At 48.0% G+C, this 14,836-nt stretch overlaps 1 protein-coding gene across 1 annotated transcript; it reads right to left on the reverse strand.

The window, feature by feature from the left end:
- Window positions 1–10,618: 10,618 nt before the first annotated feature.
- LOC119389603 (transcription factor HES-4) lies at window positions 10,619–14,193 on the reverse strand. Its single transcript, XM_037656950.2, has 3 exons — window positions 13,904–14,193; window positions 13,502–13,597; window positions 10,619–12,081 (listed from the first exon to the last, which is right to left on the reverse strand). Exons 1-3 carry the CDS (start codon window positions 13,946–13,948, stop codon window positions 11,440–11,442), a joined length of 783 nt encoding a protein of 260 aa, XP_037512878.1. The 5' UTR covers window positions 13,949–14,193; the 3' UTR covers window positions 10,619–11,439.
- Window positions 14,194–14,836: the final 643 nt, after the last annotated feature.

The raw sequence follows: 14,836 nt of genomic DNA on the forward strand, positions 1-14,836 counted from the left end.
ACAGTAATGCATGGTTAAATAAATGCTAGTTTTAATGCAGCTTTTTATCTCGCACATCAGTGGACAAACTCGCTGATAATTCGAAGTTTGTGATGGCTATATGCTGGACACTTCTTTTAACGAGGTTTCTGTGAACGTTGTTTACTCACATCTGGGATCACTTTCAGTTGACATTTACCATAATAGTATGCGCAGAGCAATATTTGAGGCAGTATTTTCAAAAACAAAAATGAGGCAGTACAACTCGCAGGCCTTATGCTTACATTAAAAATTGGTGTCGTGCTCATGTCTTGCAAGGATGCGCTTTGCGTTTCATTTGGCTGCGTATAAATTTCTTGAATGTGCAGATCGTCACCTTAATGTCCATTTGTAATGAGTACATTCAAAGAATTCATTTGATGCGAGGTTTGAAAGAAAAGCGTCAGTTGAACCTCACTCGATACATACTTAAGGGGTATACGTTAAGAAGTGTCCAATTGACGCACACACGATGCACATTTAATTCACCAAGTATTAAGCGCTCAGAATGCTGCAGTTTTATAACACCGAACTCACCAGACTTCTATTTTGTGCGTGTCATTTCTTGATCGGGATCGCTAATAACGTGCACCAATTGCCTTAAATGTTACCTTGGAAATGCAATTATCACGAGACGTTTTTGTGAATAATTAAGGGCCTTACATAAACCAGACTGGCCATTCTATTTAAAGCGCTCCGTAGAGCAGCCACGTAATAATAAAACTACATGGGCTATGTCCTTTCAACACTAACAGTGTGGCGCATATGCTTGTGAACTATACGCGAATACGTATACATGCGCGCACATGCATAATAAACACACGCGCGCGAAGCGGCTCATGGGTACGCGGACACACCCGTTTGTTTCAATTGGGCCATATGATTTTTGCCATGGGAGTAATATCGTTGATTAAACGTTCATCTAGGGGTGTAGGAACAATACATTTATTATTATTATTATCATTATTATTATTATTATTATTATTATTATTATTATTATTATTATTATTATTATATTATTATTATTATATTATTATTATTAAAGCATGAGAAGAAGATAAATATCCGCATCGAACACGTCGTGGCAGCCAGCGTACGTGAAGCAGCGAATTGCAGATTCTACGAACGCCTCCCTCAAAGGACATGCACCTGTGCCTCTCGGCAGCCAGCGGGGATAGAGCGAGCCCTATTGTCCCGAAACCCGCGTGACTAGTTAAACGCGGGGCTGCTTGCACTCGGCGGACACAAGCGTGGACAAGCGATCCCGGTCTGAGGGGTGAGCAACTCGGCGAATGCATACTGGAAAACTTCCACTGCACGCAGGAACACAGACGACCAGAAGGCACGTGGCCCATCTACGTTGCGATAAAGAAAATAGCACACGAAAAGTTTAACTTGTAAGGTGTTAATATCGCGTTAATAATTATGAAGAGTTGAAACTTTGCTTGCCAATAAGCTTCGCAAAATTTACTGCAGCGACAACTGTGTAAATTGGTGATCTCACGGACACCTTAGCGCTGCATCATGATCGAGGCTGTATCCATCCGCGCCGCGTGTTGCTTCTTTGCTGACCGGAGCAGCATGCGCGGCTAATGTTCGTCACTTGGATCTCTCTTGCTCTTATTTCGTGTTCAGCGACTGATTTGATTTTGCACTGACTTCAACGCAGACCTGATGAATTTACTTCTCTGCATGTGGTGCAATTGTGGATGCAGAGGCAAGTGTGTTTTTGTGGAGAGGCCGTTGGTTTGACCATCGTTAACTTTTGGTGCGGAAAATGGACGCCTAAGCTTGCGTGCAAGTTTTCCTCGCATCTTCCTTTCTGAAAAGCTGTACGGATAAGTGTGGTCGTCTTAAGTTGTGATTAAGTTCCTTTGGATTTACTGGCTCTGTACATCACAGCCTCTGCTAAATTTAAGGTAAGTTTATCGTTTTCATTGCCTCCTTACGCTGTACTCAAAAATTATGAAAACTCACAAAGCGTAGTGCATTGCATGTTTTGATTAGTATATGACTGCATAATAATTGTGGTTACGTGATTAAGACGTCGTATTCTAGCTATTTTATTTTTACAACACCATTTTGTTTGTTTTTTCTATTTCTTCCAGACATGACTCCCCCAATTTATCGGAAGCAAGCGCTGTACCAACTAAATTATGGCTTTCGTGTTATTGTAGTTTTCGTAAAAATAAAAAAAACATAAATATATCTGATATTTTTTTTTGCTTTGACATTTGAGAGAACACCAAAAAGTCAATTACAACTTACGCAATTAACAAATGAAAAACGGTTGGCAATCCGCATCCCCAAGTATGTGTCATGACATTTATGTGCCCGTGTCCTAAATTGTCGGTTCTCGCCCAGCTTTTACCTTGTTTTTAGAATTACGCTTGTCTTGAAGATAAGTGCACACGGCTAAAACGTCTTGCGAGGGCAATTCTAGAAGACGGTGTACAGTACTCACGGATCAAACGGGACAATGTAGGACCAATTAACGCACATACTTTCGTCTCCACCATCTTCAGGTTCGGGTCATATCGGCGTAATTTCGACTCGAACGCGTAGACCAGAGCAACATTATATGTAGAGACCAGATTAGTTGTGATATGATGTGGTTATCTCGAGCGGTTGCGCATACCAGTCGGTTATACTAAAAAATGTGATCTCGCCTTTGAATCCGTGAGCACTGTACGTAATTTTGTACAAGCGACAAATTAAAACCCGACTGATCTGCTTAGGGCTTGCAACTGATTAAAATATTAATGTTTTAGTAGCTGTATCAAAAGCAGGCAACGTTTTTGAAAACACAATTTTTTAGCGTCTGGTTTTCACAAATGTCACTCCATTATACTCGCACAGAGACTTATAGCCGCCATTTTTTCACTATACTTGCATATCACAAGCTTGCGTACCAGCCGCTATTGGTCGAACCTCCATAAAGGTTAAATATCATGTCCCCTAAATCATTCAATGCACACGCAGTCCACATGGTCAGTGGCAAGTAGATAATTTAATTTGTCTCGCAAAAGAATCCCAATTGACACGCAAAAATATTCTCAATAAAAACACGGTGGACAATGTGTTTATGAAACTGAATAGTAAAAATACGTTCTTTGTGCGCAAAACGTTTCAGAAAAGACAGATAGGACAGAGCGCACTCCTATCTGTCTTTCCTGAAACGTTTTGCGCACAAAGAACGTATTTTTCCTTTTAGAATGCAGTACCAACCAGCCCAAGTAGCCACCCTGTTGAAACTGAATAGAATATGTCGATAAGCACTCAATTTACACACAATGTATCTTTTCGTGAAAAGTTGATATAGCCTGAATGAAATCACTAAAAAGAAACTAGAGCGCAACTTATTTGCATGCTTTTTAGCTACATGGGCACAGAATGCTTCGATCGTGCATGTTAAAAGAATATAACTGATCTGAATCTTAGCTGCCTTGCCAAACTGTTGTTGTGCAGTGAATGTCTCCATACATTAAAATAACTTGACTAACAGTCATGTGCTGACCCAAACAGTAATGAACAGCAAATGACAGTTCTAGCAATAAAGCTTTGAGGATAACTGTAATTTTTCTTGGGAGGGCAGTGAAACAGCTCACAACCCTCGTGTTGAAAACACGACTGCTACTGCAGACCGTTGGGTGGCATCAATAATCATGGAGCATTAATTCTAGCTGTAGAATGATTTCTGCAGCTTTAATTTATGCCGTGCTCACAAGCGGAATTCATATGTAGTTCATCTATATATGGCTATATATAAAAGTACCCATATAAAGCCATATATGGCTTGCATTCATATATAGACCTCATCCATATATGGGTATATCAGGAATTGGGCATATCAGGCCATATATGGCCATATATGGCACATATCAGGAATTGGGCATATCAAGCCATATATGGCTATATGGCACATATATGGCGAATATTCATATATGGGCCTGATATGCCCAATTCCTGATGTGGCCAATATGGGAAATGGATATCGTCCTATATGGGATTTTGTATCGGGTTAAGGCGCTTGCACAAGTCGAGTACGTCTTACCGTTGTCAGAAGGGAAGGGGAGCTTGGCACTCGAAAGCACCATGTCCCAGAGTTTATAACACTCATCAACCCCTCATCATCCAGTACGTCCGCTCCGGTAAGGGTCCCGCCCCGGGTTGCAGAGCGGGATTTTTTTGTCGAGTACGTCTTCGATGTAACTTGTGAAGCCTTCTCCTTGCAACTGTGCACGCCCCCGTAGGCGCTGTTCAGCACGGAGCTTCCGTACCTCTGGGCGACCGAACACATCGGCAATGCGTTGCTTGAAATCACTCCAGGTGGTGAATTCTGTCTGGTGGTTGTTAAACCAGAGGCTTGCGACCTCTTTCAGGTAGAAAGAAACATATTGCAGCTTGGAAGGGTCGTCCCACTTGTTGCTTGCGCCCACCTTTTCAAATGTCGACAGCCAGTCTTCGACGTCTTGCTCATCGGTGCCGTTGAAGAAAGGTGGATCGCGCAGGCGCAGCGCCGTGGGCACGATGACCATCGGAGGTTGGGTCGTGCCTTGCTGGGCGATTTCGTTGGCCATTTCAGGGGCAGCGGGTAGTCTCCTGTTTCGGAGTTCCAGGTTGAGTACCCAGCACCTCCACCACTCTGATACGGGGTTTATTGGCGCAAGTAGCACATGGGCAGGATGCCTACGGACGCTGAAAGCGTGCGGCGACAACCGACACAAGAATCGCAGCGCTGGCACCAACAGCTCGCGCTTGGCTCTCCCAGCTGAGGTGGTGTCCCACTGCGGCATGTTGTTCTTCTTCCTCCTTACAATATAAACATAATGGAAGAAATCTACAGCGGATCCACAGCCACTATAGTCCTCCATAAAGAAAGCAACAGAATCCCAATAAAGAAGGGCGTACGGCAGGGAGACACGATCTCTCCAATGTTATTCACCGCGTGTTTACAGGAGGTTTTCAGGGCCCTAGATTGGGAAGAGTTAGGGATAAGAGTTAATCGAGAGTATCTCAGTAACCTACGATTCGCTGATGACATTGCATTGATGAGTAACGCGGGATACGAATTACAGCTCATGATTACTGAACTGGATACGGAAAGTAGAAGAGTAGGTCTGAAAATTAATATGCATAAAACTAAAGTAGTGTGGAACAATCTTGGCAGAGAACAGCGCTTTGCGATAGGTGGCGAGACACTGGAAGTTGTAAAGGAGTACGTCTACTTAGGACAGGTAGTAACCGCGGAGCCGAACCATGAGAGTGAAATAACTAGAAGAATAAGGATGGGTTGGGGCTCATTCGGCAAGCATTATCAAATCATGAATGGTAATCTACCACTATCCCTCAAGAGGAAGGTATATAACAGCTGCACCTTACCGGTACTTACCTACGGAGCAGAAACCTGGAGACTTAAAAAGAGGGTTCAACTTAAATTGAGGACGATGCAGCGAGCGATGGAAAGGAAAATGATAGGTGTAACCTTAAGAGACAGGAAGAGAGCAGAGTGGGTCAGGGAACAAACAGGGGTTAAGGACATCATAGTTGAAATCAAGAAGAAGAAATGGATATGGGCCGGGCACGTAGCACGTCGGCAGGATAACCGGTGGTCATTAAGGGTAACTGACTGGATTCCAAGAGATGGCAAACGCGTGAGGGGGAGACAGAAAATTAGGTGGGTAGATGAGATTAAGAAGTTTGCAGGTATAACGTGGCAGCAGAAAGCACAGGACCGGGGTTGATTGGCGGAACATGGGAGAGGCCTTTGCCCTGCAGTGGGTGTAGACAGGCTGATGATGATGATGTTGCCTCTAGCATTTTGCCTCCATCGATATACGACCGCCGCTGCCAGGATTCGATCCCGCGACCTCCGGATCAGCGGTCGAGCGCCACAAACGCTAGACCACGGCGGCGGGCTGCTTATAAAATTTAGGTGCACGTTAAGGAACCCCAGCTGGTTCATACTAAATGAGTGCAAATGGTTGCGGTTCTGGTCTTTAAAAAAAGAAAAATCTGGCAGATCCCACGCACTGTGGGAATCGATGTAATGATAATCAGCCAACAGAGAGCTGCATACATCACCCTGTTTCTCTTTGAGGAAAATGAAGTCTTCATGTCATGACATTTAGTTCACTATATATCCCATGTTTGTCATGCATGCATGCGTGTAAACATTTTATATAATGAAACGCATATTCTCGTACTGCCGCGGCCGCAAAAGTTTGCGGGATGTGCAGTGCGTGGCGGAGCGAAGGAAAACTGCATTGCTGCGTCACCTACCGTGATGCGGCTGGTGTTGAGGCTATCGGCCGCAGCCTCTGCGATTAGATCCGGCAACGGCACGTTGTCTAAACGCGCCGTCGCTAATCGCCGAGGCCGATAGCCTGAGCACCCGCCGCATCACGGTAGGTGACGCAGCAATGCAGTTTTCCGTCGCTCCGCCACGCGCTGCAGATCCCGCAAACTTTTGCGGCCGACAGTACATACAATGCATGACCTGTCATTTATGTTCGTCACGCACTCATGTCATGCCATACCAATTTTGGTGCATATCCAGTTAACAAAACGGCCAGAAACGCACCAAGACAGTGTCATGTAAATCATTACGTACATGACATGCATGTTATGATTTGCGTGTTAGGACCTGTCATTTGTGTTCGTCATGCAGTCACGTGACGCAATACCAGTTTTAGCGATATCAAGCTAGGGAAACGGCCGCGAGCGTGGCATGTAAATCATGTCGTACATGAAATGCATGTCATGATTGTCATGTCACCACCTGCCATTAGTGTTCATCATACAGTCGCGTCGCAGAATACCAATATTGGTGTATGTCAAGCTAGCGAAACGGCCGCCAGTGCACCATGAGCATGGCATGTAAACCATGCACTACACGACATGCATGTCATGATTTTCATGTTATCACATGTCATTCATATATGTTCGTCATACAGTCACGTCACGAAATACCAATCTTGGGGTATACCAAGCTAGCCAACCGGCCGCGAGCATACCATGAGCGTGGCATGTAAATCATGCTGTACATGAAATGCATGTCATGATTGTCATGTCACCACCTGCTATTAGCGTTCGTCATACAGTCACGTCCCAAAATACCAAGCTAGCTAAACGGCCGCGAGCGCACCATGGGCATGGTATGTAAATCATGCCCTACACGCATGTCACGATAACAAACGGTACGATTTTCTATGCGATTCGACGTCCGACACGGCGGAGGGGAAAACCGGAATGGTGACCTTTCATAGCATCGTACAGCCACCATTCCCTCTCCCTCACCGCCGCGTCGGCCGTCGGATCGCATGGAAAATCGGACCGTCTGTCCCCCGCTTAACACATAGCTGCCATTTATGTTCGTCATACAGTCACGTCGCGAAATACCAATTCTTGGATATAGCAAGCTAGCGAGCCGGCCGCGAGCGCACCGCGAGCGTGGCATGTAAATCATGCTGTACATGACATGCACGTAATGATTTTCATGTTACACCCTGTGATTTACGTTCTTCATACAGTCACGTCATGCAATACCAAATTTGGTACGTGTCAAGATAGCGAAACGGCCGCAAGCGCACCATGAGCGGGGCATGTATGTCATGGTGCACATGATATGCATATCACGATTTTCATGTTACCACCTGTCATTTATCTTCGCCACAGAGAAATGTCTCGCCGTACCAATTTTGGTACATATCCATCCAATTAAACGGCAGCGAGCACCCCGAGACCAGGTCACGTGAATCGTGCTGTACACTACATGCGTGTCATGATTTTGCACCATAGGACCTGTCACTTATGTTCAGGGGCGTAGCCAGAAATTTTTTTCGGGGGGGGGGGGGTGTTTCAACCATACTTTATGTATGTTCGTGCGTGCGTTTGTATGTGTGCGCGTATATATACGCAAGCAAAACTGAAAATTTTCGGGGTCGGGTTCAGGGAGGGGAGTTGAACCCCCCTCCAACCCTCCCCCCCTCTGGCTACGCCCCTGCTTATGTTTATCTACACTCCAATTTTGGTATATATCAAGTGAGCCAAAGCGGCCGCAAGAGCACCAACACCGTAGGCATGTAATCATGCCGTTCATGACATGCGTGTCATAATTTTCATGTTCTGACCTAGTCATTTATGTTCGTCATACAGTCATGTTATGCCATACCAATTTTGGTATACAAAATACATCCCACTAACGAAACGGCCAGGAGAGCACACTCGTACACACTCGTAGGCGGCTAGTAGACAAATACGCTCAAAGTCGCAGAGAGAGAGAGACATAACTTTATTTGTGTCCTTGCTGGGGTCAAGGGAGGCAGGGGCCGGGAGAAGTTCGCTAAGAAATGCATCGTATTAAAAAAATCTTACATTTTCAGCGAGAATTCTAACGTGTTTCACGACGTCACGTCTCCTGTTTTTTGTTGAACAATGCCAGCCAAGGATCTGCTCACTTTAGTTCAAGCAAGTGCCACCAGATGTCGCCACCAGCACTGAAGTCTGACCGGAGGGAATATTTGCAAAAGGCTGCATGTTGTCTGCTGCACTCGACACACTACAAGGCGTGCATCCTCCTTCATGAGCAACCTTCATAGGCGTGCGCTGAGGCCGGGTGAGGGGGGTTGCAGGGGGGCGGCAGAACCCCCTAGACATCGTAAGGGGGGCGCCAGTTCTTCTCCGTACCTTTACTCAGTCAGACCTTTCACGTCATTTCTTTAGTGCGCAGGGCTTTTTAGGATGCTTTAGGACGCAGGGTTATTATGGCGACGCATAATTTTTGACGATAATGGTGACGAAAAACACCTGATGTTGCATTCGAAGAACTGTTTACTTCCCACCTTCATCCCGGAAAGCAGGGGACCAATGACAGGCCTTTTGCGAGAAACACGTCATTGCTTCATTTTCATTTTTGCATCCATTGCAGAGTTCGTTTTCTTTCAGACTAGAACAAAGTGGGGGAAGGGGGGAGGGCTGCAGTGATACTTAGCCTATACTCTAACTTAGCCTCCCCCCGCCCCCTTAATGGGGAACCCTGTGCACGCCTACGTTCACAGGATCTGGGTTTCAACGCGAATGAGCTGGTCAACGGTTGAAGTAAGCAAGAAACCTTCAGTGTTGGTGAAAAGAAAAAATGCAGTGAAGGTATTGACAGAGCCGGAATGCCAAGATTGAAAAAATAAACTAGTGAATAAAAACCTAAGATGCTGGAGTGCAACAAAACAATATAAGAAGCGATATCTGATCGTAAAAAATAAATAAATAAACAATTAGGTAGCTAGGCTACTGGTCCCCACCCCGTGTCAAAGGGAATGCCAATAAAGATCACCGTCACCACAACCATCATATGCATCAACGTCATCTGCACTCGTATGTCGCTGTTCATGTTCATATTTCTTGTTAATGTCGTTTTAACGGCGATGGAGACTTGGTAAACTTAAAGAAACAAGTGAAAAACAACAGCAACAAGAAAAGGCAGATCGCGGCGCCTTGTTGAAGTGTCCACCACCATCTTGATGTGACGTCACAGATTTCGATAATGTGCACATCCGTGCGTTTGTTTCGTCAAGATTACGTGGGTGCGACACATTCCCCCTTACACTGCGCAGAGACTATCGACGGGTGGAAGGGTCTCTTTGCAGGGTTCGCCCGTAGAGTTGTTCCTTGCACGAGAATGGTGGATATCAGTCATACCACGTGGACACCGGTATGTTATCTGCCAGATCCCACCGAGCTAAGAAGCAAATAATTATCCCAAAAGAAGCCCCCAAAAAGTGGCGTGACTTTTGCGAAGAAGCCCAAAAGAAGCGGTAATAAATGTTTTTTTCATTCTGGAAAGTATAGTTAGTTATGATAAAAAGTCACTCAAATACGAAGACGAAGGAAAGGTAAATAATTAACTATTCTGCGAAAGTATGTGCAACTATGAAGTAAAGCACATTTTACTTTTTGAGGTAGTGTGCAGGGTAGTCTCCACTTTGCAAGTGCACGAATAACGTTACTTGCTGACTTCCCCAACATGTTTGATTTCAACGCTCAGATACAGAAAGTCGTCTGCAGACGAGCCATTAGTGAACGTGACGAGGAGGTATAAAATAACCTTATCTTCAGAAAAAACGAGACTGGATAATTATACAAGAGGCTCGGTGAGAAAAAAAAAAGAAAAGTTCATATCGGCTTCTTGTAATCGGAACTGGCGACTCTATTATGTGCCATAGTTTACCAGAGTGACTGATTTTGCCAACAAGTGGTCGCGTTTGGCAGCCCATGCCGATAGCCGCCGATGGATTGATGCACCAAGATTGGACTTTGAGTGCACACATCCTACCTTTGTTATGTCCTCCCCCTATGTCACACACAGTGACGCTAGTATACTTACCCACGCGAGTTAATGGTGAGTAGAGATGACTTTGCGAGCTCGTTGATTCGCCTGTAGCGATGCGTTTTTTTTGTGTGTTTTTGTTATGTGCTTGTTGCTGAACGAGAGTTGCTAGTGTATCGCAGCGCGAACTTGCGTTCGACTCAAGCGTTTCCACCGCCACATCTGTGCATGTTCCATGCGAACAGGTGCGATTGCAATGACGTCGAGAGACACAGGTCATGTTTGAAACAGCATTTGTTTTATTTAACCTCGACGGCATCAAATTACCGACCGAGGATAACTTTTTTTTCTCATCTTTCTCTTCAAACGTAATTTTACAAGAAAAAGAAAATAAATATATATTAGCAAGCTTCGAGAAGCCGCGAATGTATAGTTGAAGATGGGTTGGTTTGTAGCGAAGGTGCAAGACCGATCGTGCGATGGACGAACAGAAAAAGAAATTAACAGATCGAACACATCACATCAGCACGACGGCCCCAAACCTGCCGCAGCGAAATATCACAGTCGAAATACAAAACTACGTCGAAAAAGCAGTTTCACATAATGAGACATGCTGCGCGCGCATGCGAATGCGATGAATTGACAAGAGCACTTAATAGTAAACAATCTGACTCCATATAACTATGTACAGTATTAACAAAGATAAACGAGAAGTCGCCCTTATCAGTCCTTAACGTGCCATCTCTTTCGCAATAACAGGTGGGGTTTTAAATAACGCGTCTGGCAGCGATGCTTCTTGGGACGCTCGCGATAACTTGAACACAGTGACGTATTCGCAGACGCTCACGGTCAAGAGTTCTTTAAGGCACTTGCGGGAGAATTCTGGGATGGATCCAACGAGGAAGGACATTGACGACGTGGGGTTTCGTGTGTAAAAAACACGTAGGGGAGAGGAACTGTCCGTAGAGATCATGGTTTTGTTGCGGTGTAGGGTGCTGTGGATGACTTCAAGGTGGTATATCGGGAGAAAAGGAATCATCTGGGCACCCTGCCGACACCGGTTTAACAGTTGTGCGTCGTCGTCTGTTTCCCCGTTTTCACCAGGGCCTCCAGACGGCTTCGTCTTCGACTTTGACGGCGGCTTGCGTCGCAGGCATGTAGACGCCGCCGAAGCTTTGGTGATGGTGAGAGAAGGTCGAGGAAGACGAGCACGAAGACGGCGACACTGGGCTCGGAGGCGAAGACAGAGACGCAGACGAAGACACCGAACGTTCGCTGCAGGCCGGGCTGAGGATGCCGGAGGAGGCTGCAGTCGTGGTCAGACCTGGAGTGGCAGGTGGGGAGACCGGGGCGTACACTGAGAGTTGCGAAGGCTGGGGCAGCAGGAAAGCGATCTCGCCCGAAGGCAACCTCGTGGGAAGCAGCTGAACGCTTCCGGAGGCGTTGAAGAAGTGCCCGCCGTCTTCGCTGCCGGGACTCGGTGGAGGTGTGGACAGCTCGGACACCCTGGAGGCCAAGTGACCCATGACTCGCTGACGGACGGCGCCGTCGACGCCGTCCAGACGTCCCAGGTAGCGACCGACTTCGGCGGCGCACTCTCGGTAGCCGGCGCGGAATTTGTCGGTCACTGAATTGTCCGAGACGATGGAGCGTGCAGCCTGCTGCCTCTGCAGCTGCTGGAGGTGCTTGACAGTCATCTCCAGGATGTCTGCCTTTTCCAGTTTCGAGTGCCGAGCGTTCTGGGGAGACAAAAAGAAAATACTCGTAAGACACCACTGTCATTTGCAAAAGACAACATACAACACTTTCTTTCGCAATATGCACACACCTAAACTTATCTCGACAACCTTGCAAGTCTTGGAAAACCGCACTGCAGTACTTACTTTTTAAAAAGATACAAGATTGTCGCGTGCAAGGGCGATCCTGTTTCTAAGCACGCGCCTCGGGAATCCTAACGGCCGCACGTGCCGAAAGTGCAGATGAAACGAAACAGGAGCGGCAGACATTCTAGGGTGATCCGCACAGCTGCGAACCGGGGAGAGAGCAAGCTGCTGCGCAAGCGCGCTAAGAGCACGACCGCGAGAGAGAGAAAAGCGAAATGTTTTTCCTTTTATCCTTCAGCGCACGCGCTATCGCAACCGAAAGAGCACACGCGCGTGCCTCTTGCCAGCAGCGCACGCGCCGACGAAAGGAGCGCGCAAGCCGGCGCCGACAATGAGAAAACTCCCCCCACTGCTTCCTTGCGCGAAAAGAACAGAGTGATGAAGAAACCGCGGCGCGTGTCACGCTCTTCTTTTTGCTTTTCCCGCGGGACCAATTTCGAAGCGCGCTCAAGCGACGATTAAGGTTGCTACAGTGAGCCGGCCTTAGAGAATGAACGCCGCAGCTACAACTGCCGGGACTTACTACACTAGTACGACAGGGTCGTTGTAATAATGCGCGGTGTTACGCTAGAGTGGCAGCACAGCCAGCCGGTCCAGCGAATTCCTTTCCGGATGGCCGTTCAAGAAAAACGCCGCGGCAAACAGGAAACGAGGGAGGGACAACCAAGATGAAGAAGAGACGTGGGCCAAGGAGGGGCGATACAAACAGAAGAAGCGAGCATCGCCCCGTCGCGCCCGCCATCTGGCGCGGTGGCGACCGTGGGAACGGGCCGGGCTCTCGGAGACCGGTGAATGGAAAGCGCTCCCCCTCCCATACCGAGAGGTGGTGGGGTGGAGTGGTGGCACGTATTCACTTGCCGCAAGAGAACCCCCCCCCCCTCCGCTTCCTCACAACTCTCACACTGCACGGGAATGTTCGGACATTCCAACGAACCCCACGGGCAAAAAATAAGACCGTTGGAAGAAGAGGAAGGCACCACCGCCGGCAGATATATACATTTTTTATGTCTCAGCTTACTTGAAACAGCGCGCCTGAAAGGTGGTTTCGGAACGAAGCGAAACGCGGCGTTGTACAGCACTGCGTAGTAAGTAGTATGACTTTCGAAGGCTTGCAAGGTCCGTTCTGCTGCGCTGACTTAGCGATTCGAAAGTTTTAATGCAATTTTTATAAAGCGTTAATACGCACCAATTCGGGTGCGAGTTACAAGCTTCGAAATTGTCATTAAATGCTCAAAAACTTAACGAGCTGTAACGTTTTCGTGGACATGATACTTACATCTTTCTTAAGTGCATCCAAGATGAGATTCTTCAGCTCAGTCAGGCTGTGGTTTATGCGTGCCCTGCGACGTTTCTCCATGATGGGCTTGGTACTCTGCAAAACACAAGACGTCGGAGAACAAGGTCAATCGATGCAAACGTGACAACACACTAACATGCACGAAATCGAGATCAAAAACAAGCGTTAAAAACGAGACTGTTCCGGTAATCCTAATAAACAGGAAAACTAACTAGCTGTAAAAGTTGTAAGGCAATGAGTGAAACTTATTAAACTGCATAACACGAAGCTACAGTATTCGAGACGTAGCATCAAGCTTGGACTTCGTGCTGGTCACTGACAACGAAACTAAGTCCCGAACTAGAGGTAACAACCGCAGAGTTGAGTGGACCGGGAACTTACCCGTCGCAGTTCGCTGGCCTTGCTCGGTGCCCTGTCGGCAGGCATGGTGCTGGTTTGCGCCGTGGTTGTCACACGAGTTGAAAACACACGACGAAGAGGTGTAGAGATGCGCGAGAGTAATCCAGGAAGTTGGTGTGTCGTCTCCGCCAGAAGCAAGTAAAGAGAGCGTGCTGGAGAACGAACAGCTCACGGCGACCACGGTGTAGCAAGCGCGCGTTCTACAACGGCAATGCGCCCGTTCGTCGCGAGGCCGCTCCTTTTCTAAGCTGCCGGGCGAGGAGGAAAGAAGCGTGCGCTGGGGAGGGGGAGGGCGAGAAAGGCACCCGGCGCTCTTGGAGAGTAGCACGTGCCCGCAGCCAGTGTGGGAAAATGCCACCGGAGGAGACCTTTATCGAGCGGCCGAGGTCAAACAGGCGTGCGCCGTCCGTGTGAGACACGCTCGGCACCCGCGTTCCCACGCTCGCGCAGCCAATCGCAGCGCGGCTCGCCCTCACCCCGGCTCGCGCCGCCGGGGGGTGTGGGGGACGGCCACATCTGCCGGCTGCCCGCCGCCGCTGCTACACGTGCCGCTGCACTGCAAACAGGCTGCCGCCGCAGCCGCCAGTGTGCGTGCGTCTGTTGGTGAATGCGTCGGCGCGCCGCAGCCGCTCGCTTCTTTCTCTCACCCCCCCCCGCTCCATCGCGCCGCATGCGATCGCTCCCCCGTCGCGCTGGCTGCGCTCTCTTCAACCGCTCGCTCCACGAGCGCACGCGGCCGGTCTTCTTTTTTGCTTTCTTTTTTTTTCTTTCCTCCGGATGCGGAGAGGGCGCGTCGGGCACGCGAGCTGCCCGGGCGCGCCCGATGCCTAGCACGCGCGCGCGCACGACGTACGTAGCCTGCGGCGGCATGTGCCGCCGCGTGGGTGGAAAAGCGCTGGCGCGCGCTGCTAGCGA

The sequence above is a fragment of the Rhipicephalus sanguineus genome, chromosome 4, assembly GCF_013339695.2.
Source record: "Rhipicephalus sanguineus isolate Rsan-2018 chromosome 4, BIME_Rsan_1.4, whole genome shotgun sequence".
Taxonomy (NCBI): Eukaryota; Metazoa; Arthropoda; class Arachnida; order Ixodida; family Ixodidae; genus Rhipicephalus; species Rhipicephalus sanguineus.